The 24,845-nt window shown below is 44.5% G+C and overlaps 1 protein-coding gene across 3 annotated transcripts in view; it reads right to left on the reverse strand.

Annotated features, from left to right (window-relative positions):
- The window catches only part of JADE1 (jade family PHD finger 1), an 81,841-nt gene that overhangs the window by 30,785 nt on the left and 26,211 nt on the right, over positions 1 to 24,845 (reverse strand). For 2 of the 3 annotated variants that reach the window (XM_075615354.1, XM_075615335.1), the window contains exons 2-5: positions 22,783 to 22,861; positions 9,201 to 9,280; positions 7,338 to 7,495; positions 540 to 730 (exon numbers count right to left, since the gene is read on the reverse strand). In XM_075615354.1, coding sequence (XP_075471469.1) covers positions 540 to 730; positions 7,338 to 7,495; positions 9,201 to 9,280; positions 22,783 to 22,834 — 481 coding nt within the window. In that variant the 5' untranslated portion in view covers positions 22,835 to 22,861. Of the gene's footprint in view, positions 1 to 539; positions 731 to 7,337; positions 7,496 to 9,200; positions 9,281 to 16,355; positions 16,439 to 22,782; positions 22,862 to 24,845 lie in introns of those variants that run through there. The other variant, XM_075615344.1, reaches the window with a different exon arrangement.

The raw sequence follows: 24,845 nt of genomic DNA on the forward strand, positions 1-24,845 counted from the left end.
AGATTACAGATCTATTTTTTATATTGTCCACAATGTCCCAGCACTCAAAATATGCAGATAACATGGTAAGTAAATAACGCTATAAATAACCACAGTGCTACAAAGTTATGGGGGGAGGCGGGGATAGAGGAAGAGAAAGGGGGGAAGGAAGAAGAGAGGAAGGGGAGGGAAGAGGAAGGGAAGGGGAGGGAAGAGAAAGATGAGCAGGAGAGGACAAGAGATTCTGTATTTTTTGCTTCTTGTTTATTCATATGTTTATATCCCCTCTTTTGTGTGCTTTCTGTCAAACCGTCTATGTATATTGGTTCCCGTTCCGGGACACTGATACACACAGGCAGCGGCTGCACTTGATCATGCGCGCCTTAGCGGAGTTCCCTCAGTGCTGCAGACGTCGTGTGTGGGAAGAGCGCGTGCACACACAAACACACAACCACAAACACACAACCACAAACACACAACCACAAACACACAACCACAAACACACAACCACCCCCCACATAAAGTACAAGATATAAGAGCAAATGTGGGACCTTGCTTACCCATCTCTTTGAACTCTTCATTAATTAGCTCCAACCAAACAACATCCATCTCATTCAGGTCATAGCGGCACACTCCTTCTGCCAGAGTCCGGATGTCAACATATCCCAGCTCCGGGGGCTCTGATCCCGACGAATGGATGTACTTCCGAGGTCTGGTATACGTGACCGCTTTATCCTTCTCAGCTGTCACCCTGAAGAGGAGGGAAATATAAACTTTTAATCAGTGGTCTAAAATAAATTATAAAATAAATAAGTTAGTGGTACTCTGCCTGACTGCATGAAACCCATTACCCCATCCCAGGCCAGAAGACCACATGACGGATTGGGGTATTGGTCACGTGGTCGTGTCCGGCCCCCAGTGATGCAGTGGAGCCCTCTTCTACCCTCCTGACAAGCAAAATTCATATGACGTTCCGTGGATTCATAAAAGCCCCTAAGGGCCCAGCCCCTGTCGGAAAGGGACCTTTCGACACCACCACTGCCTTCCAGCCACCGGACACTGCGCCCCTGAGGTATGTGCTTTTTAGGGTAAGGTTAGGGGGTTACGGTTAGGAGTTTTAGGGTAAGGGGTTACGGTTTTTAGGGTAAAGATTAGTTCTGGCATTAGGGGTTTTAGGTTAAGGGGTTAACGGTTTAGGGCAAGGAGTTATGTTTAGGAGTTTTTAGGGTAAGGTTAGGATTCTGGTATTCGTTACCTTGGCTGCGGAATGCCTGCAGCGAAAGGTCTTAGACCGGCCCCCGTGACGTTTAGGGATCGTCATAAAGAGCACACACGAAGAGTTAAAAATTGGTGCGGTCTCTTGACCTTTTTATAAACATTTGTTCAATACTCAGCAGTCATACACTAACAGAAATGGGGGAGAGCATCCTACCCCTCCTTATTGCAACATTAACTGTACTCAATGTCAAGTAAACGGCCAACAGCGCACCAGGGGTCAGTAAAATATGTAAACATTTATTGCATAATAATGCACATAGTTCAGAATGGACATAAAAACAAAGGTATCAAATACCATAGACATGAAAATAAATATAAACACACTGATAAATATAGGAAAATTAAATTAATTACTGTAATGAAACCAACATAAAGGCAACAATTAAACACACAAAAAAAGCCACCAACAACAGAAGACTCAAGTGTGTTAAATGTAAGCAACCTAAATAACTAAAATGCATAGTGCAGAAAATACCACAAAGGGGGGTGCGTGCTAACCAGGAGTTTCAGAGCAAAGCTGCTGTGTGGATGTGCTGGTGCGTCCAAACTGCACTCTGACTGCTGGTGTACCGCCAGTCCGAACTTCCCAAGTGCGCCACAGCAACCAATGGGAAAGCGTGCTGAACAGCCTCACGTGAACTCCACGCGTTTTCGCAACTGTGCACGCAGTCCGGACGCATCAGCACATCCACACAGCAGCTTTGCTCTGAAACTCCTGGTTAGTACGCAACCCCCTTTGTGGCATTTTCTGCACTATGCATTTTAGTTATTTACAGTAGGTTGCTTACATTTAACGCACTTAAGCCTTCTGTTGTGTTAGTGGCTTTTGTTATTCATGTAGTTTTTGCTTTTATGTTGGTTTCATTACAGTAGTTTAATTTTCCTATATTTATTATACTGTGTTTATATTTATTTTCATGTCTATAGTATTTGATACCTTTGTTTTTATGTCCATTCTGGACTATGTGCATTATTATGCAATAAATGTACATATTTTACTGACCCCCGGTGCACTGTTAGCATTTTTTGTTGTTGTTTGTAGGCGAGACCTCCCCCGGGAGATCTCATACAGGAGCTTTTGTGAGCATCTCCAGGCGTATAGCTGCAAGGGGCTCAGATATTACGACATACACCACAGAAGACAGCTCGAGCGCGCATTTCTTGCTTTTTGCCTTACTCAATGTCACATTATGCCTCACTGTGCATCTTCAAAGGCCTATTAACAGCAAGTCAACTTTTCATCCATAAAGAGCATTGCGTGAACAAGAACGGTCGTTGGTGATAATTGCATGCAACTGATATGCAAATAAGGCGTTACAAAAACAGGGCATATGCACAAATGTCTGTTACGGGCAATGCAGGGACTTGACGATATGTTAGTTAGGTCAGACCTAAACTTGGCGTTACTTACATCTAACGTTCAACACCAGCTAGGCATGAGTTAACTAACAGAGGACAGAGTATAACACTGGAAATAACGCCGTCTCAAGTTGAGTTAATTACCTATTTGAGGGTCTTGGTCACAATAATGACAAGGCACACTTAACACCATGTTAATGGAAGAGAACACATTCGCTCGTTCTTAATGTCGCGTTACTGTAGCATAACGGCGCGATAGAACGTCTCGTTAGTGCATGTAACTAGCTTTGTGGATATGCGGCAACATCAGGGAAAAGAACACCCATACCCGTTTTAGGCAACGCGCGGAGTTCTGATTTAACAAAGCTTTGTGTATCTAGCAGGGGGACAGCAAACATGGATAAACAAGGGAAAGTGGAGCGGGGGAAATCTAGCAAGACAAATACACAAGCTTGTGAGCCCTATTGAAAGACCAACACAGAACATTCACTTGGTGTTATCCTAATGTAGACAAATGACCGGATATCCATGTGCACACCTTAAAGCTGCAGTTCAAGCAATATCCTGCATGTGTGTGTTTTATTTTGTTTTGGTTTTTTTAAATAAAATCAGTTCTCTACTATGAGAAAATACTAGAATTTTTTTTAAAACAATTGTTAATTACATTTTTAATGTATCCTAATATAGCAAGCATTTTTGTTTCTATAGAAACCATTTACAAAGTCACACCCCCTTCCTCTTCTGGGACAGGCTCTGGTTCTTGAGCCCTGCCCTCTCTAGCAGTGCACCAATTGTACCTAGTGCCTGCCTGGTCACATTATCTTCCCCACAGAACTTTGCATCGTGGGTACTGTTTCGCAGCAATAACCGAATTAAATAACCCTGAGCAAAGTGATCGATTACAAGAGAATGGATCAATGCAACATAGCTAATCGCTCGTCAGTGTGCAGATTGTATTGATGCACATATTGAAATGGGGGGGGGGCATCAAAGCATCAAAAATGTGCCTCAGCAGGATGGCCGGCAGCATATAAACTCCTACCACATACAGTATAGACATTGTGTTATGTGTAGTGTAGCAGAAGTCCCATCAGTGCAGTGCTTAAAGACTTATGATAATAAGAAATTATTTATATACCACTTCCCTGCAAGAGGATGCTTACAAATGCTTAGTAATGCACGGTGTGCTCTGTAGGAGTTACACGTTATCTGCTCTTGTTCGTCAATCCCTCAATCTGAGCCATTTCCACCGTGACTCTGCATTAAACTGCACAAGTTACCCAAAATAAGCTCAAATCTACTAAGCTTCTCTTTACGGCTTCCTCTTCTCTAGAGAACTTATTGTAGTAACGGTCTAAAAAGTGAATTCCTTGTTCTGTCAGATGGTTACAGGGGGGGGGGGGGAGGAGATGGGGAAGTGATTAGCTGCAGGTAAACAGCTGGGGCATCACCACAGGAATCCCCTACACACTTCTGAATGTGAAAAGTATGCAGCCAAGCACGCTGATTTCCTTCCCACACATCACCGCAAACCGCTGCTTCAAGTCATCACTTCACAGTTTGCAGTCACTCAAAGTACATCCAACGTTGATCCACTGCTAGAAGTGAGACGCTGGCTTTCACCTTACAGACACAGCTGGCGAGTAACAATTTGAAGCCAATTTACGAGGGCTGACTATAACTAGTAGGCAGAGGCAAGTTGCTACCTGAATGTGCTTTCTTTGTTTGCCAAGGATAGGAACGGATAAACAAATAAATCTGTCACATAAATGCTTTCAGCTTTTTGAATGGAGAAATCTCCTATGTAATAACATTGAAGACATGACAACACACAACATTACACTACATCTGTGAGAGCTCGTTTATGTACATTTATTTAATAAATACAGTATGTACCCTTGTACATACTGTACTTGGGAAGGATACATGACTGTCCTTTGAGCCATCTCTCCCCCAAAAAACATTCCCAGATATGAAAGGAAAGCAAAGCTTGTGTGTACAGTACGTATATATATATACACATATATATATATATATACACACACACGTATATATGTATATATGTGTGGTGTATATGTGTGGTGTAGTGTATAGTGTGTATGTGTGGCGGTTGCGGGTGCGCGCGGCGTGTGTATATATGTATATATGTGTGGTGTGGTATAGTGTGTATATGTATTGTGTGGTGTGTGGTGTGTGGTGTGTATGTGTGGTGTGTGTATGTGTGGTGTGGTGTGTATATGTATGTATTTTTGTGTGTATGTGTATGTGTGGTGTGGTGTAGTGTAGTGTATATGGGTGTGTGTATATGTATGTGTGGTGTTTTGTGTGTATATGAGTGTGTGGCGTGCGAGTGTGTGGTGTGCGAGTGTGTGGCGTGCGAGTGTGTGGCGTGCGAGTGTGTGGTGTGCGAGTGTGTGGGGCGCGAGTGTGTGGGGGGCGCGAGTGTGTGGGGGGCGCGAGTGTGTGGGGGGCGCGAGTGTGTGGCGGGCGCGAGTGTGTGGCGGGCGCGAGTGTGTGGCGGGCGCGAGTGTGTGGCGGGCGCGAGTGTGTGGCGGGCGCGAGTGTGTGGCGGGCGCGAGTGTGTGGCGGGCGCGAGTGTGTGGCGGTCGCGGGTGTGTGGCGGTCGCGGGTGTGTGGCGGTCGCGGGTGTGTGGCGGTCGCGGGTGTGTGGCGGTCGCGGGTGTGTGGCGGTCGCGGGTGTGTGGCGGTCGCGGGTGTGTGGCGGTCGCGGGTGTGTGGCGGTCGCGGGTGTGTGGCGGTCGCGGGTGTGTGGCGGTCGCGGTTGTGTGGCGGTCGCGGGTGTGTGGCGGTCGCGGGTGTGTGGCGGTCGCGGGTGTGTGGCGGTCGCGGGTGTGTGGCGGTCGCGGGTGTGTGGCGGTCGCGGGTGTGTGGCGGTCGCGTGTATATATGTATATATGTGTGGTGTGGTATAGTGTGTATATGTATGTGTGGTGTGTGGTGTGTATGTGTGGTGTGGTGTGTATATGTATGTGTGGTGTGTGTGTATGTGTGGTGTAGTGTATATGGGTGTGTGGTGTGTATGTGTGGTGTGGTGTGTGTGTGTATATGTATGTGTGGTGTGTGTATATGTATGTGTGGTGTGTGTATGTGTATGTGTATGTGTATGTGTGGTGTGGTGTGGTGTGGTGTGTATATGTGTGTGGTGTGTATATGTGTGGTGTTTGGTGTGTATATGTATGTGGGGTGTGAGTGTGTGGGGTGTGAATGTGTGGGGTGTGAGTGTGTGGGGTGTGAGTGTGTGGGGTGTGAGTGTGTGGGGTGTGAGTGGGTGTGTGCGCGCGTGGGTGTGCGCGCGCGTGTGTGTGTGTGTGCGCGCGTGGGTGTGTGCGCGTGGGTGTGCGCGCGTGGTGTGTGTGTGGGGTGTGCGCGCGCACGTGTTTAAAAACAAGTAAACAGCATTTTTTATTTAAGGAGTATACGGAGTACTGCACATCACATGGCATAGCCCAATTACCATCAACACAAAGATGACTTTACTAAAGAGAGAGGTATATTAAACCTGCATCACACACATATACATGACAGATAGGAAGCAGAATTTTGTTCACATTTAGCGGGACATGGCATAAAAGTGTTAATATTCCATTGTAAGGCATTGTCTTTGAAAAGCGCCTAAATAATGTGTACTCAGTTTTGTGATATTAACACCACTTATTCACAGTAGTTTAAAAAAATATATATAATAATAAATATAACACACACACACACACACACACACACCTGTAAGATATGTAACAGGAGCTAAAGGACAAATCAGTGTTGGCCATGTCTAACTACGTCAATTGGCTTCAAAACACTAACCGTCTGTAATAAAAAGAATGACTGTTCTCATCACAAAAGTTTGCTGTAACATTTCGGTACTGAATAACTGTAGCAGAAGTTGCACTGGATTTAAATGCTATACAAATAGGCTATACTGCTTCATTATAAGTGAAACCGGTAGTTCAACGGATTTGCTGAGGCCTGTGTCACTTTAGCCACCAGGAGACACTCTGGTGTCTTTCTTCTTGTAGAACAGGCAAGGAGCAGCAGAAGCTACAGCCCACACTTCTAGAGAACTAATGAGTAACTGGATTTGTGTAGTTTCTGCCTCATCATGCACAATAAATGGGGCCTATGCAGAGAGCAGCGCTATTTCGAAATTCGCCATTTTTTGGAGAAAATCGCGCAGAAAGCAGCAGAAAATGGCGAGTTCCGAAAAACGCGCCAATTTTTCTTTTCTATTTGTAAAACTCGCCTCGCGGCTGGCGAGAACCTCAATCTCGCCAGTTTTAAAAATATCCTAATGCAGAGAGGCGCGAACGGCATCTAGCGGCTGTTCGCGCCAATAAAATGGCGCGATTGTCTCCTTTTTGCCTCGCCAGAAAAAATTGGCAAGAAGCTGCCGCTCGCGGCCATTGCAATGGGAAAAAAAAGGCGCGAATTTGTTTTTACACGTTTCTGAAGCGCGCATCTCGCCAATTTAAACTCGCCACACACATCCATGTTAAACATAGCAGAATTCGCACTTTTCTGCATATGGAGAATAAAACTCTCCAAAAAAGCTACTTTTTAATAAATTCGCCAATTTTAAAATTCGCTGCTCTCTGCATAGGCCCCTAAATGGCAGCATTTTATGATTTCCCTTGTGTAATGTCTACAAACCACACAAACATGCTCTTTATATCCAAGATCCCAGAAGAATGCTCAACCATTCTTACCTGGCCACAGGCTCAGGGATAGCCTCGGGGTTTACTGGCACTTGTACACCCTTCTCCCAGTCCTGTCTCCAGGAGTCAGCCAGCACGTAGTATTCCTCAGGGTTCAGCTGGTAGGAATCATGCACTTTCATGGCCGTGATTAGGTCTGTTCTGAACACCTGCAAAGCAACAGCAAATGGCTAAACACCAATACATCCCAGTACCATGCTGACAATGCCACCAGGATGGACATTAAGTGTAAAGGCCAACCACCACTGACCCTGAAAAATGAATTGACTGCACGGAATTAGAAGGGGATTCATTCGGTCAAACGGCACAGAGTCTGCCACAACTTCAGGAGGATGAAGGACTTGTGAGAATAAAGAGACATTTCATTTCAGAAGTGATGCAAAATCTTGGATTCAGCACCACCGAAAAAAATGTAAGCACTTCATTATTTAAATTTCTACACTTCACCACAAAAACAGCAACGTATAGAAGAATGCTAGAATAAAAACTTGCCACCTGGATGAATGGATGGACAGAAGCCTGTGCAGCTGCATTAATACATTAATGAACTCATGCGTGAATAAGCCTGTTTTGACTGACAATGGGAGTTTCTGCAGGATAAACTAATGACTGAATCGGAAGCCTGGCCCTGCTGAATGAATGTATGGAATGAATGCATACAAACCTGCAACAGCTGAATGAATCAACAAATTAAATCAGCTACTGTAAATTAATTAACCCCTTTGATACAGCAGGACACAGTCACTAAGGCATGGGGACTGGCACGCCTGAGACCCATGACGAAATGACTATACAGTAGGTGCAACTGAGGATTTTTTTTTGCAGCTTCGACCACGTCTTGCGTTCTCATGGAGCGCAGGAAGAGATCGGAGATCTGACTCAAAGGGTTAATAAACAAAAGCTGCCTTAAATGTTAAATTACGAATCTGTGGAAGCACAATTAGTTACCAAAATACTCTACAGCCGAGCAGGGAATATAATAGGTGATATGTACTGTCACAAACTGGAGCATTGCTCCAAAAGCTGTGCCAATTGTGTAATTTGAACACTGCGAGACTATGCATCAATGCATCGCTCTACTTTTTCCCCACTTATGCCATGGAGTGTTTTGGGGAGTGGTTATGGAAAAAAGAGTCAGAGTAATATTATAACGAGATGTACCACAAGTGGCGCCTTTAACTGGGGCCGTTTTTCTCTCTCTGTCATCAAGCTCAGGTTGCGTCCACAGTGGTTTCGACGTTGCTCGCGCTAAATTCAAACAAATGGAGGCCAATGCCCACGTGCAGATTGCGTGAGCGCCGAGGTCAGGCCGAAGCGTGGCGAGACAAACAGGTCTGTCTTTGCCATGCGACAGTCAGGTCACCACGGGAGTGGTTCGCCCAATGAGGGCAAACCTGCTCCGTAACATCACGCCCCCCCCCCCCCCCGCCACCTCTGCCTGCAGGACAGAAATCTCTCCTGCTACAGGCGTGCGTGACCCGCGCAAACACCCGTGCGCACGCATACACTATGTACGCGGATGTCGCTGATCGCAAATTGGCACAGATGAAAATTTGCATTTTTTTTTTAAAGGCAAATTGACCCTTTTTGATGCATATCCCTGAACATCTGTTACTGAAGCAACACGAACGTGCCAATTGGATTCATTGTACATAATGTAGGAAAAAAATCAAAGCTGTAATTTAGTCTGAAAGTTAAAAGATAAGGTGGCCTAACCACTGTGATGTGTCATGCGGACATCCAGCATAAATAGCCCTACGAACAACAAAAACAAACTTTCCTGTGTCGGCAAGACATCGTGAAAACACCTTTTCCATTTGGGATGCATTGAACCACTAAGACTACAGAATGTACCTCAGAGTGTTTTTGGTCTTCGTGCCTGGAGCTTTTCCCATGTCGAGACTTTGAATGCTGGGACCAGGAGGTAGAGAGACCTGAAAAGAGAAAATGACAGGTCGGCCCATTTCAAGGTGCGCAATACTCAAACCAAACCAGCCGTGTCCGAGAGGCGCAGTCCCACACAGCCAGCACAAAGCAACCTAACCACTCTAAATTACTCAACACATTGTAACCATGCCGAGAGCAAAAATGTTTGACTTTTTGTTTCTTGGGAAATTAATTACAACTTGTATTTCTTTACTCTTACCCTGTGGTCAGAAGAGAGCCAACACATAAGGGAAGGGAGAGAGGGGGCTTTGTCTGTGTAACCTCTTGTTGAACGTACAGGGACACACCATGTTTACAAATCACTTAAAAAAAATATTTAAAAACACTTGCAGGTGTCATTTTTTTTTAGTAAAAAAGGGCATTTACTAAATATAACCAGTCTTTTTACAGCGGCTTCTTTTTTGGGGGTGGGGGATTGGTTTGTTTTTACATTTGTGACTCAGAGGTAGCGGGGAGGGGTGGAATTTAACTGCATTTCTCTCGTTTCCAGGGACCCCCGGTTGCCAATAAATAAACTGTAAATACTTGCCCGGGAGAACACTATGGCAGCCGAGTCAGCCTGGGGCTCCCATTTGGTGACCTCGGCATCCATATTTGTAGTTTTTTTGCAAGAACCTGGCAAAATGTAAATATACTGGTAACGGTGAGAGCCTGTGAGCTTGGAGGGGAGGGGGGGATGGGCTGCGTTGCTAATTTGAGCCAAGATTTTTTTACTCTGCTAAAACAGGGATGGGGAGGGGGTTGGGGGACACAGATGCATGGAATATATGTGGGAGGAGAATTAATTGAAGCGTGCCACTTAGGAAACCTATTAAGCTTATACAGGTTGGGTTCACAAAAGCAGTTCCATAAAAACAAAATGTTACAAAAAAATTAAAATTACTCTGTCAACAAAACTATTTATGACTAAAAATGTACTTGAAGTAGAATGTGATGTTCTATCTCCAAACGAAGACATAATGTGAAGCTGCAGGGCATAGGCATGCTGGAGTATTGTTATATGCAGACTTTAACTAGGGTGACCAGATTTTCAAAAGTAGAAACCAGGACACATTAAAAAGAATAATTTACAAAACAAATTCCAGCAAATGAAAATACATATTATAAATGGTGTGTCTAATAATGTCCCCACTTATGTTGTATTATTGATTTAGTTCAGTCTCCTAACATCTGGGGCATGCTCACATCATGTAAAATAAAAGGTTCAAGGGGCGTAAAAGGTTAAATAAATACAATACAGACTCATGTTAAACTTCTAACGTATCTAAATTTAAAAAAAAATAATAATATATATTTATATCCCTACATTAAATGAAACCTCCATTGTTCTTTCTGGTGTTCCTGAATTTCTGCCGATTCTGGGACAAGGATAGGAGACGTCATGGTACAGGATTGTTCAAGGTAAGCCGGAGAGGCCCAGAACCTGTGCAATGTGCATGTGTGACGACTCAGGAGATTTCTTCCTCTCCTTGTCCCTCTCTCTCATCTCCTGTTACCCTTTCTTCTCCTTCCCACTCCTCTCCATCTTCTACCTCTCCCCTTGCCGCAGCGCGTTCCCCGCAGGTCTCGCATACCCACGCGCTCCCTTAGCCCCTGCTTTGATCCTCCCCGCTCCCTCTCCCCCGCGGTAGCTCCTTTACCTTCCCCTGTGGTGCCATCCGTCCCATTGCCTCCTCCTTGCGTGGTGGCCGCGGCGCGGCGTTCCGCGCGCCTTGTGACGCGTCTGGTGCGTGCACCCCCTCAGCCCACGGAGGACGCGCATTCATGCTCCTCTCTGCCTTTGCATCGCGCGCGTTCCCCTCCTCTTGGCTCCGTCCCCCTCCTGCGGTCTTCCCCTGCTCCGTGCGGGCCGCGCCTGTGTTGCAGCCTGTGCGCGCGCATCCCCAGCTTACAGGGGCTGCGCGCACAGAATCTTCTTATCAGGTTCCCCCTGTCTCCGCCTCCCAAGCTGTACAGGCCATTCCCCTGACTGCCCCTTCTGTCTCCTCCTCTTCTCTCCCTGACCTATCTCCAGCTTCTCCCAATTCTCTCTCTACTCCTCCCCTCTCTGTCATTGGTGCACCTTCCTTTATAATCCCTGTCTGTCCACCTCTTCCTCGCTCTGCATAGTTCCTGTTTCCCTGTGTGTACCTGACCTATGTTGTGCTCCCTCTGTGCTCCTGTGATTACCTGCTCCTGTGTTACTTTGGATTTCCCTGGCTTGACCCCTGCTTACCCTGGACTACTCTGCTCTCTGGTATCCCTTTGAACCCTGCTACGCATACGACTCCGGTGACCTCTGGCTTCCTAGGACCTGGCTTGCCCTCTGACGACTCTACCCTCTGGATCCCCGAACATTGGCAAACGGACACGACTATTCTCACGGACATTCCCCAAGCGTTGCAAGTATACACTAACAACTCTTCCAACAGGCCCAGCAGCGCTCTACCACACTCCGGGCTTGCTCCCACTGCTGTGGGTGTGTGGTATCATACCGTTCCCACCTCAGTACTGGGGTCTAGCTTGGTCTGCAGGCATACAGGCGTGACAGCATGTCAAAAATATACACACAGGCACACATGCTTGCGTTCATGGTCCAGTGATTATGCAAGTGACCCCTACTGATAGGAACTGTTCTGTTAATGAAACCGATGAATAATGGAGGTCAATTTCATGGTCAACAGCGACATCGATAGGAGTTTCTTTGTCTGCCGATACTGCAAGACCCCTTTGCGGACATCGCATAACAATCAACCTGATTGGCTGGGACTGTTCTTGAGGTGTGCTGTAGGTGTGGTGCATTAGGGAAATAATAATTATTATAGCTTTCAGTCTGTTGAGTGCGTACACATGCATACAGATGCAGCCACAAGTATTAGAACACTTGTACCTGGGAAATTCTGGGAGATTCTGGGGCAGTCTCACAGTAAATGTCACAACTTTGCTGCAACATTTCTGTGAGATTCATAATGGCCCATCGGATTAACACAGCGGGGGGTCCTTGCAGTCCCATTCAGTTTGAGAGGACAGAGGAGAGAAGGAGAGGGGAGGGGAGAGAGGGAGAAAGGAAGAGGAGGGGGAGAGGAGAGAGACTGAGGGAGAGGAGAGAGGAGGAGGAGAGGGGAGAGGAGGAGAGGAGAGAGGAGAGGAGAGAGAGGAGGTGAGAGGAGGAGATAGAAGGAGTGGAGAAGGAGGGAGAGGCGAGAGGAGGAGGGGAGGAGGGGAGGAGGGAGAGGAGGAGGGGAGGGGGAGAGGAGAGAGAAGGGGGAGAGGAGAGAGAAGGGGGAGAGGAGAGAGAAGGGGGAGAGGAGAGAGAAGGGGGAGAGGAGAGAGAAGGGGGAGAGGAGAGAGAAGGGGGTGAGGAGAGAGAAGGGGGAGAAAAGAGAGGGGGAGAGAGAAATCGATTGATCAGTGGGGGATGATGTGAGATGCAGGGAAGGGGGTGATGTTTAAACCAAAATCATTACAAAATATATGCACATTGTTTATTCAAAAGTATGAGTTAATTATTATGTATTACCCCCACTGCTTTACACGTCTATTTTGTGATTTACCCCTGTTGAACATGTGTCATCCAGATAGGGGTTCCCCGAAATTTTACAAAATACTTAAAAGGTTCCTCCAAAAAAAAGGTTGGGAGTCACTGATCTAAGGCCTGGATTATAGTCCGTGTGCTCGCACGCATCACAGCGTGGGCGCCTCTCGCCCGAGCGATGTGTGAATAGGCCTGGAAGCGATTGGGGAGGCGTGGCGGACGTGTCACGAGTCTGGTTTCCCGTGATTGGCTGAGCCGCTCACGTGACGCGGCCGTCGCTTGAAAAGACAAACAACTTGGCCTTTTCAAACTGCGGTCACTACTTATTTCTGACTGTGACTATAAGGTATCTATGGAGAGAGGTTTGGTACCATCACTCACTAATATTAGGTACATTATACACCAGGTATCTTAGGGCTTTTTAGTAGACGAGTATAGCCCATAGACACCACTCCAAATAGTTTAAGTCTACTTTAGGGCATTATAGCTACAATCACCAACCCGCCTGTCAGCTCCACGTGGCCCCAGACATTAGGGGTTAATAGGTCATTAGGTTCCAACCTTGTTACTAGCACTTAGGCTCTGATTATACTTTTTTCTGACCATCATATGGAGACAGGTCATTTGTGGCTCAGCTTTCCCTTCCCCCTGCCTGTGTCAACTGAGTTTGTCCTTTATTTAGCTCATAAGCATTGATTTCTGTACTAAGCACAGTAACCATGTGTGCTTAACCTAGCAGGACAAGGGTTTTATCACAATATCCACCTTCATTTGGTGTATTATTGCCATCAGGTGGATTTTGTGTGTTCATTGTTCATTACGTGTCCCATTTATTTTATCGGTCCAAGGACCTTTTAAAATTGGCCATTTTAATTTTGCCACTTTTCTCTCATGTGTCAGGGACTTGCATACTAATTTTAATCTTTGCTTCTGTGTTTACACAGTCCATTACGATATAAATGTGTTAACTTTTGTGGCAAGCGAGTGCATGTTAAATGGGCTTCTCTTCTTTGCCTTTTCCCCTCCTCTAAAGAGCAAGGCTTGGATTATCTGTATTTGTGGATCATTTCCCTAGTGCACCCACTGTATACGGAGGCTGAGCGGGTTTCTTCCCCCACGCAATAAAAAAAATTTAGAAAGAGGGAGATTCCTCTTAAAATAAATTTATTTTCTTTAGAAAGTTGAACTATAAAAGTGTCTCATTAAAAAATTGTGGTGTTGAGATTTTTTATTTTATTTACAAATTAGTGGTACCCCATACCTCCTAGTGCTTTGATCTCTTCACCTAGGGTGTCCACAGACCACACACAATGTCATTGCAAGGGTGAAGGTTATGCAGAATTCTCTATTCCAGCATCGCCTCTCAAAATTTAGCTCATAAGTATCCATGAGTTAAAATGCAGTAAACAAAACATTGAATTAAAGTGCTGGAAAGTGTGGAAGAGGACTGTCGTTAGCAGCCGAATGTTAGAAACATGCACTTAAATAAATGGCATACAACTGTGGGAAAGGAATCAAGAGCAAGGTGAAATTGTTGGTCCGAAAGGAGTTTCTTCGGGTAATACCCAGCATAACATGCTCCATACTTCGAGTTCTCTGAAGCTTCTGAATTATCTTGGCATTTAGGGCTCAAGTTTCACATCCGCACGGGCAGAATACACTGGTCAAACACGTTCCAGGCACAGGGGAAGGATCCCTTGTAATAGTCTGGTTTCTTCCAAATTCACTCAAATCTCATTGTTATTTGCCGGCCAAGGTAGACAGTCTTCAACTTCTATTCCATTTATTTCAATTTGTGCAGAGTTGACACATTTGCTGAATATAACTTTGGTGTTGACGTGATTCATACAGAGGCTCACATTCTAACTTGCTTTGTCGAGTTCTCCGATTTGTTGCTGGATGTCTTCTGGACTTGTGGCAAAAACAACCATGTAATATGCAAATCGCAGGTGACTCTTATTCCTTGTAGAATTTGATTACGTTTTCTTCCCAATGCAATGTCTTGAACAATTCAAGCTTTGGGGACATACTCCCTTTCTAATTAGTGTCTTGCTTGTATCTTCATGTAATCCAATGGCTGATGTGGCTCTCATAAATGTACGTTTTTTTCAACACGGTCTTCCTTAACGCATTCAGAAAGGCGGAGGTGTAGACACTACACCAGAGTATGGACTTTAATAGAGTTGACTAAACAATGGATCGTTTGCATCTATACACAAAGATTCGGTCCCTACACTTGCAGAAAATCTATACTGCAAACATACTTTGACTGTACCGACAGCATGCCTTCAGGGTACAAGCAAATCTAAACCCCAGCAATGGATCCCACGAGCCTGCCACTGAAGTGGTGAATACAAGATGTGATTGTGATACTGGTTTCCTTTTAAAGATGGTTACTTAAATAGGTATGATACAAACGAGCTAAGCTGCAATGCAGATGGTATCTCAGATTAGTTATTACTACAGCTAATGGGAAGTGCTTATAAACCGAGTTAAACTTTCTGCTATAACCAGAGCAGCGATCAGCTCAAAGTTGCCACTGCGCAGCACTTTTTGTAGGTTAGCTGGTCCTCCCCACTCACCCATGGGTTGCCATGCCCCTCTCACACCATATATATCTCATAGGACAGTCTGTGTGAGGTAATAAATAGCAAAAAGGCCCAGGAGAGAGAAATCTGAAGCAGCAGAGAAAGGGAAAGAGAGAAAGGCTGAGTCCATACAGACTTCAGCCGTGCGGAGGCTGAGGGAAAGCAGGTGCTTTCCCTGGCCTTAGTTTGCGCGCCGTCCGGGGGCGTGCCAGTGACATCACGGAGCTGGTTCACCCTCATTGGGCGAACCGCTCATGTGACCGGCCCTGCGCTCCTGTGAGCGCTCAAACTAAAAAAATATTGTCTGCTACGCTTCTGCACGCCTGCGGATAAGCACCGACCATGAACTCAGCCTACGGATGGCAAACAGAAGTTGCATGGGGATGGGTAAAATTTTTTTAAAAATAAAGTGTTTTAAAATTTGCAATTTAATACCTTTTGTTTCATCTTCAGCAGTATTACTGCTTACTCGTCACCGGGAACAACAGTATTATAAATAAGGTTGCGAGCCCCAGAAACACCACACGTCAAAGCGACTTGTCCCTCATTGATTAGCTCGCTGGTAATCAGGCAGCCGGAAGGCATTTTTAACTAAGCACTGAGAAAAAAATAGCAAAACGTTCCTGAGCCAGGAAGGACCCCAGTTAGAAGAAATCAGCTGGTCTGTCCATGACATCCCCTATGTTTAGGTAAAGCTGATCAGAAACTCTCCCCTCAGAATAAAACAAGAAATACCCAGTGTATGTAGGACAACTTTCAGAACTTTCCAAACTAAATGTTTTCTTAAAGAAGCAAAAATGTGAAATCATGTTTGTTTTTTGTTGTTTTTTTAAATAAAATCAGTTCTGTAGTACGAGTGTTTTTTTGTTTTTTTTATCATTCAACGCTTCATGCGATTTTTAATGAGCTTTAATATAGGGTCTGAGTATCCTTTGATTTCTATAGCAGGTTTTAGCTCACCTCCCCAGCAATGCAAGATCTTTGCAACACTTTCCTGTTTGTGATCATTTGTTGCCATTGTTCCCAGCAGTTAGAGTTGTAAACTGTAACAACAGATAATGTTACCTTAGTAATAACCGGATACATTGTAGCTGCTGACTTACATTGACTGAAGGATTGGTTGAAACTGAAAGGCAGCCATTTACTTACGCACACAATCAGGATTTATAACAGCAGCACCAAACAATTGCGAGCTTAGGTAAGAATATAGAATTATATACAGTCACATGCTTTACATATATATTTAAAAAAATAAAAAGGTGGTGGTGGGAGGAGGGGCTGGTGTAGTATTGCAGCTTTAAGGTCATTTGCATGACTGCCAACTAATTATAGGTCAGCCAAGTGACAATAATCCCATTTACTAGCCTGGTGGCAAATTAATTGTGACAGAGTAGGATGTGAAGAGATCAGCATGTGTCCTTGTCACACAGGTTAGGTGGCAGGTGGCAGCCTGGAATCCACGGGGAAGCGTATTATACCAGCAGGTCCAGACTGATTTGTGATGCAGCATTTCCTGAGGACAGGAATGTTGACACCGTTATCTAAAGACAGGTCCACCCGGCAGTGACGGGGTTACTATGTAAACACTGAACAAATCAGGAATGAGGACAGATTGTTAAACCCAACGTTACTATTTTAGGTAACTGGATGTTATTTGCCCTGATTTAATGGAGCGATGTGTATCTCGGCCTAAATGCCCCAAGCGCATACACATACTACTTCTTAAGTACTGCAAATGTTGGATGAGCTTGCCATATACTCTAGACATCAATAAACCTTGCATGGCAATCAGCTCACAAACACTGACACCGCGGTACCCACCGAAACATTGGAGAGGGGGAAGAGGGGGAGATTTTTTTCTGTTACTTTATAATGTAAATACCAATGCAAAAGGGCTGACTAAGCCACGACTTGGGATTTCCAAATGATTCATCCCCTAACGCACTTATCCCAGCTGACGTCTGTTATGCCACGTTAACCTGTGTAGTGGTCCATCATGTGTGATTTCTCACAGAACCGTAGGTATTCAATTAATTATTTCTCTTTCTGAACAGACCACCTCAGTATAGGCGTTTGATGCAATAGGGCTTATTGTTGCTCAGTCTTGTAGTTTCTCAGCTGGCTGTCAGCAGAGGGTTATGGGATAACCAGAGCCCTGTCCCTATGGGCACACATTCTGCTAAATAATACAGCTGGCTCACACGGCTGTACAGGTCTACATGTTACCGTTTATTTTACATAAAGAAAAAATAAACGTTTTTCGGCCATAACTGGCTTCATTAGAGTAATATTACCCGGATGAAGGCATACATGGCCGAAACGTTGTTTTTTTTCTTTATGTAAAATAAACACTTTTTTTGTATAGAAAATACATCTTGGAGCGCCTGGCGATCTTTCCAGCTAGATCTAATGAGGACAGGTGGCTTCTTATCGCTGGGCACACCTGGTAACCTCTAATATATTTATTGCGGTACTGAATAATGCTTTACTTTTTGATAGACATGTCTACAGTTTGACATCTCCCTACTCCGGTTGCAGAAATACACACTAGAATTAAAATCAGCAACGTCATTATCTAGCCATGTTTTGGACTTGCACAATAAAACTGTAATGAAAATCCGATTTCCTATCCTTCGGCTACACTTATAGTGCCGGCGACGGCACGCTGCGGTCGCTGGAAAAATCGAATTGAGATGACTTCCAGCGATTGCGACCAAGCCGTCCTGTCGCGCTTACTATAAGGCCACGCGACGGCGGCAATGCATTTGTTTTGACACGACATCGCGCCGCTGTCGCTATAAGCGCAGTCTTAGGAGTGGCTCAGACAAATGACACTTCTAGTCTTATTCTCATTTCTCCCGATGCTGCACGGATTGCGCTCCCGTCATATACAGGACTGACTTATACAGAAAAAGTTGAAATATGTATGAGTGCTCAGCAAAAAGTGACCAGACCTGTGTCTGCTTCTGGATATACACCACCTCCTCCTCCGCTGCCGTCATTTCAGATGAAGAAATGTAAAGTAATTGCCCTATTAGGCACGATATACACTAAAGCTCTCAGTGCTTGATAACATCAATAACCCTATAAGAAAACCCTTGTAAAAGGCATCACACACGCCTGGTGGTGACGTGCAAAGTGACAAATGACAAGGATCTCTCTTCATGTTACCGCTCATACTGAGGACGCCTGCGGCACAACCTATTGATTACAAGCTACACATGTCACTAGATGATGTTTAACATTGCAACAACAAAATAATCTGCATTCAACTCACACGGCCATATACTAAATGTCAAAATAGCACTAAAAGGAAACAAACACAATATTGTGAGGTATCCAGTCCCCTCAAGACAGGCCCACACTGAAATAAAAGTATGAGAAAAACTGAAGACAGATTCAGAGATCTCAGGTGGGAGCAAAATGTTGCCCAACTTCCCCATTGTGTTAACATTCAGCCACTAACACCGTTTTCCCTGGAGAGGCCAAGAGCCATCAGAGCTCAGTTCCTTGCATTTCCAAACAGCAGCCTGGCAGAAAGGAACAGCACAGATCTGTGAACAGGTGAGTAGCCTATCAGATGTCCTAAAAGCTAATGACAGCTTCTGTCAAGATAATCCCTCAAGTGGCAGACCTGCTAGGAAATGGGGCGTGGAGGACAATTAACTCTTTCCTGGCACATGGCTGGTGGATTAAAGCGAGATGTGTGCGACTCGCCACTGGTCAGAAGGGCAGACCGGCAGTGTGTTATTCTGCCAAGTTAATGCCACCCTGGTACCTCAGTTTCACTGTTAATTGAGAAGTGGGTGACAGAGGCAGTGTAGTGAGACTGGTGTTAAAAACAAGGCAACATTAATTATAGATTTCAACTCTGCAGTGGTGTATTCTGTGACAGAGGCAGCATAACAAGGTGAAGTGTTTTGTTGTATGAATAGTTTAGTCACTCCTGAGGCAGTGGCCCAACTACTTCTGCATTAGTCACATTACTGGTGAATTAGTCACACTTTGCAGTTTTTGTTTTTTTAGATAAGTTTCCTATTGTCTGTGGTTTCTTCTTTTAGCAAATCTTTCATAACTAGATGTAGTCAGAGGTCACACTGCAAATAACCCAGGAATTAAGAACCAGACAAAATTATATATATACACATACGTGTGTACACACACACACAATCTACTTGCTTTTTTATTTTGTAATACTTTGTTTAAATATTAGCTACTGTTCGGATGGCTATGGAAATATATACCAAACTATAACATATCTAATGCACTTTAAGCGGACATATAAATGAAGCTACCATTTACAATACAAATGCAGAAACGTGGTGCCAAGTGGCGAGACTTCTATAAAAATCCCAAACACGGCACGGTCTGGAAGAAGAGTCTGCACCAGCGACACCTTCCTTCTCACGGCAGCCAGGCGGCCCAACCTGCAAAAACCTAATCTTATGCATGCGGCAGCTGTTTAGCCGAGTCCTGACTCAGGAGATATTGTAGTCCTGTTACCAAAATAAGCAGAGTCCTCCATGCAAATGAAGCGCAGTTATAGGTATTCCCGGGTTTTAATGGAGTCCGTCATTGCAATGCATTGCTTTACATACTGCTGCACACCTCTCTGCCAGGTACGTTCGTAAGGACTCTATTGAGGTATAGGATTGTCAGATATGTTTCAGGCATTTATTTTAAATTCTCCAGGGATGGAGAAATGGACATAATGCGGCCACAATCAGCCTAGCAGCTCAAACATTACATTTTTGATGTTCCAAAAACATTTTGCCATGTCATTTGTATTTGTATCTCGTACTCATATTACCCTCCTGGTACAAACGCCGGTGGAAATCATATTGTACATAACCACCCAAGTAGTAGCTTTTATTGATAACACAAACATTAGCTTTTATTGATAACACAAACAATCTGTGTATACTTTAAAATATTTATATATGAGAGCAAGAGCCCTTAGTTAGCATTTTAGTTCGTGAAGTTACTGAATTGTGCTCCAAAAGGCATTAAAAATATATATATATATATATATATATATATATATATATATATATATATATATATATATTTATATATATGTGTGTGTTAATAAAATGGCACCCTCTTTTTCTTGTTTGTCAATTTCTCCTTTCAAGTCATTGAGATGTAGCAGGACTTATCTCCAGCCCCTGGGAAGCTGCGTGACCGTTACTGCCCTGGCGCCGAAGGATTATAGCTGTAGAGGTTCTGATCCGGATGCATGGACCCCCCCAAGGCAGCACTATCTCCGGAGACAGCGAATCCTTATACGTCTGTATTGTACACTTTAAATTACCATCAGGTAGCAAAGCCATTATTTCCCATGGATGAAATTGTAGCTATTTAGTTCTGTGCCTAAAAACAAACAAGTACTACATAAAACATTAACTAGGAAAAACAAAACACTACTACATATTGTCCCTTTATATAAACGCACAGAACGGGTCCATGCAGCTTGAAAGCCATAGAAACCAGTGACGTGAGCCACTATCTTGTTCTTAAGACCCGTTTCTAGACAGGGAGCACAGCAGGAGTTTGATGACCAGTGAGTATATGGTCAATCAAATGCCGACTAAACTCCTGCAATGCCAATATATTTAAAGTCATCATCATATAACAAGTTCAGCATTGAAAGGTGCAACAGCCACTGAGACATAGATATAGCATGCACACATATTATCCCATGTTCATACAAAAAGGAGTGGTTGCGATTGGTTGATACATTAATCTATAGAGGTATTTAACCATCACCATGCAACCACATGACCATGCCCTGAAGAAGTGTCATCTGACACGAAACGCGTAGGTGGTGACGACATACGCAGCGACGTTGCTTCCGTGACGACGGACTTCCGTCCTGCTGCCCCAGGACACCACGAGGACGCTAGTAGGGGATTTTTTGAGATAAAAGGCAACTGAGTGCTCTCTACCCCATTACCAACTAGGGTGTTCCCTCAAAGTACTTTGGGTGTTAGTACCCTGCCCTCTGTGGGTGTCACGGGCGTTTTCTGATCTATTAGATCGCTTTTGAATGTAGTGTCATAGACTCTCACTGCAATACAATGTATTGTAGCATTTTCTGTGTTTTTTACTATAAAGAAATGTGCATTAATCTCGGTTCTCTGGTTCTCTTTTTCATGCGCTACTATTTTTGTGCTTATATGCAACAGCCACGTTGTAGTATAATAAAGTATGGCTGCTGGAGGAGACAGGCCTCTCTGACCGGGCACATCAAGAGAGTCTTGTGTAAAGATGCACAACGGCAATTCCTATTTAAAAAAAAAAAAAAGTCCTTGGTAACCAATATGCCAACGAAGCACAAACACCCTCCACTAAAGGGGACACTTTGGACATGCATGTCTGCTGACCCGTAGCGCTGACGCATGGCTCGTCCATCGTACCAGCCCTGGAATGCAGCCATCAGTACAAGGTTCTGTGTAAGCATGGTAACCCGGAGCCTTATTAAAAAGAGAGGTCACTTATGAGATCCCTTCTTAAAAAGGGTCTCAAACATCTCTGCTTGTTCGGGTTATCAAGACTGTGCTTTGGTTCTCATGTACCAAGTGAAGATGCCCGTTTCCTCATTGCAGCTCTAGCAAGGAGAGCTTGAAACGTTAGAAGGAAACATGCTGTATTTTGCGTGTGGTCCCAAGTGAACCTACCTGCACACACAGTGCAGTTGTGTTAATGTTTGGATCTAAGTGCATGAGGAAGCCAGTTTATTTAAATGTACTAGTAGCAGGTAAAAGAGACTATTTAGGTGCAGATCATTTTTCTGTGTTTTGAATGCTGGAATAATAAGCCCTTGCTTTAAAAAGCAGCAATCCACAATGCTTGCAATGTATTCATTTTTTATTAATTTTTTTATTTTTTATTTTTAACAAAATTGTAAAAATAAAATAAAAAATCACTTACCTGATACTGGAGGTCCTCACAGTACTGGTTCCGGGGAAAAAAAATATTTGCCTGTGGGTTCACTCCAGTGGCCAATAATAAGCTGCAACGTCATCGGGAGATGACATTGCTGCTTTCCATCGGTGACCCGATGGGCCTCTTCAGAACCCTTATAAATGCTCTCTGTACAGTGTATAACCCCAAGGCTGGCCCGTTAATGGCCCCATTTTTGCTAATTTCTAGGGGTAAAATCGCATGCAATGTTCTCCGAGCGCAAGATGAAGGTGTGGACCTGCCACACACGGCAACCAAAGCATTGCACAGAATCGCTGACATTCACACTTTTCTGGTGTTGTTCAGCCCCTTGTACCTTCTGCCTTATCAGCTACTATATCACTACTTAGAACCCACTGCACTGCCCAAGCACATGGTGTCTCATCAGGGAAAAAGAAATAATAAGATGCAAAACACTTACTGCCATTGTCATCCGAATCGTCACTGCTGCTGGGGAGCCGCACTCGTTTCATGGTTTGCACAGGAATACAGCAGACAGCCTGCAAAGCAAACACACAGCACTTAACTCCACATACAGCCCATACCAACTTGCGTAGGGTGCGAGATGTGCTACATGGCCTCCTCAGTGCTGGACATGCCAGTAATACCGTGCAGTCAATGATTGCTACCTGATACCAAAAGAAGAGAGACTGGCTTTACCAACCCACTTGCTGGTACAGCCGAGTCCTGAGAGAGAAGACCCATGTTCGCTATCCAATTTAACAAATATATTGCATGTATCATAATAATAATTTTAAAAAAAAGTCAAATGTTTCAGTTTTATTTTATTATTAATTTTCCATAAAAATCACTAGATTACACCTAATTTTTCATTACTATTTATATACACTAGCAAAAGGAAAGTCAAGTCAACTTATTTAAAAGCATGTATTTGCAGATTAAGAAGTGCAAATGCATTATCTGTGCGGCAACATTATTAAGAATATCATACCTATGTTTAAAAGTAGCATATATAATTGTATTTATTATTATTTTCTGCATCCCCACAGTTTGAGCCCCCGTATGTGGGAGGGCAGAAACCTGCGTCTGAGATGGCCCGGCTTATGAGAGAAGGAATAATGGTGCTATCATTTCTTTATATTACAGTATGCCCGATTGGTGCTTGTCCAAGAACGTACGCTTATTGAGAAAGAACCATGTCAGTTGAAGAAAACCTTTAAAGCAATCCAAGGGCTTAATCAAGTTGAAAAGGTCTACGAGGGCAGCAGCGTGAAACTCTGAAAGCAAGCCTAGCGGAACCTGGAACTCTGAAAGCAAGCCTAGCGGAACCTGGAACTCTGAAAGCAAGCCTAGCGGAACGTGGAACTCTGAAAGCAAGCCTAGCGGAACCTGGAACTCTGAAAGCAAGCCTAGCGGAACGTGGAACTCTGAAAGCAAGCCTAGCGGAACGTGGAACTCTGAAAGCAAGCCTAGCGGAACCTGGAACTCTGAAAGCAAGCCTAGCGGAACCTGGAACTCTGAAAGCAAGCCTAGCGGAACCTGGAACTCTGAAAGCAAGCCTAGCGGAACCTGGAACTCTGAAAGCAAGCCTAGCGGAACCTGGAACTCTGAAAGCAAGCCTAGCGGAACCTGGAACTCTGAAAGCAAGCCTAGCGGAACCTGGAACTCTGAAAGCAAGCCTAGCGGAACCTGGAACTCTGAAAGCAAGCCTAGCGGAACCTGGAACTCTGAAAGCAAGCCTAGCGGAACCTGGAACTCTGAAAGCAAGCCTAGCGGAACCTGGAACTCTGAAAGCAAGCCTAGCGGAACCTGGAACTCTGAAAGCAAGCCTAGCGGAACCTGGAACTCTGAAAGCAAGCCTAGCGGAACCTGGAACTCTGAAAGCAAGCCTAGCGGAACCTGATGAGCAAAAACAGGCAAGTGAACCTGACTACAATGCCCTCTGTGTAGGCAGTACAACACACGGTGGCTAATAACAAATGCTGGTTTTGCGGAGGGGCCAATTTTAGACTGTTGAAATCTATGGTCTATGGTGAGTTTACACTATGATGGTAGGATATCAGAGGAATAACTATAAACACAATAAATTTAACATGTGGATGCTTCAAAAGGATAAACCAACCGACACATTTTTGGACGTGTTCTACTTTTGAATTCTTAGGCTGCGTTTATAGTAGGCGCTCGCAACGGAGCACATGGCGTCGCACGCACTGTCGTTCGACCGATCTCTGCACTGTGATCCGAGACATCACGTAACTGGTTTGCCCTCATTGGCTGAACCACTCGCGTGACCCGGCCGTCATGCGACCAAAAAATAAAAAAATTCTGGCAGCTCACAATTCTGCCGTGTGGTCGCTCTCCATCGCTTGCGCTCCCTATGGCCGGCCCTGTAGTGCGGTCGCACACACTATAAACTTGGGCCCACTGGATAAATAGCACCACAATAAAAAGGAAGGAAAAAAGTGTAACTTTAATAACTTGAAATGGACTTATGTTATGTGCAGGGATTTTAAATACTTATGT

Source organism: Ascaphus truei, chromosome 1, assembly GCF_040206685.1.
Source record: "Ascaphus truei isolate aAscTru1 chromosome 1, aAscTru1.hap1, whole genome shotgun sequence".
In the NCBI taxonomy this organism is placed as follows: Eukaryota; Metazoa; Chordata; class Amphibia; order Anura; family Ascaphidae; genus Ascaphus; species Ascaphus truei.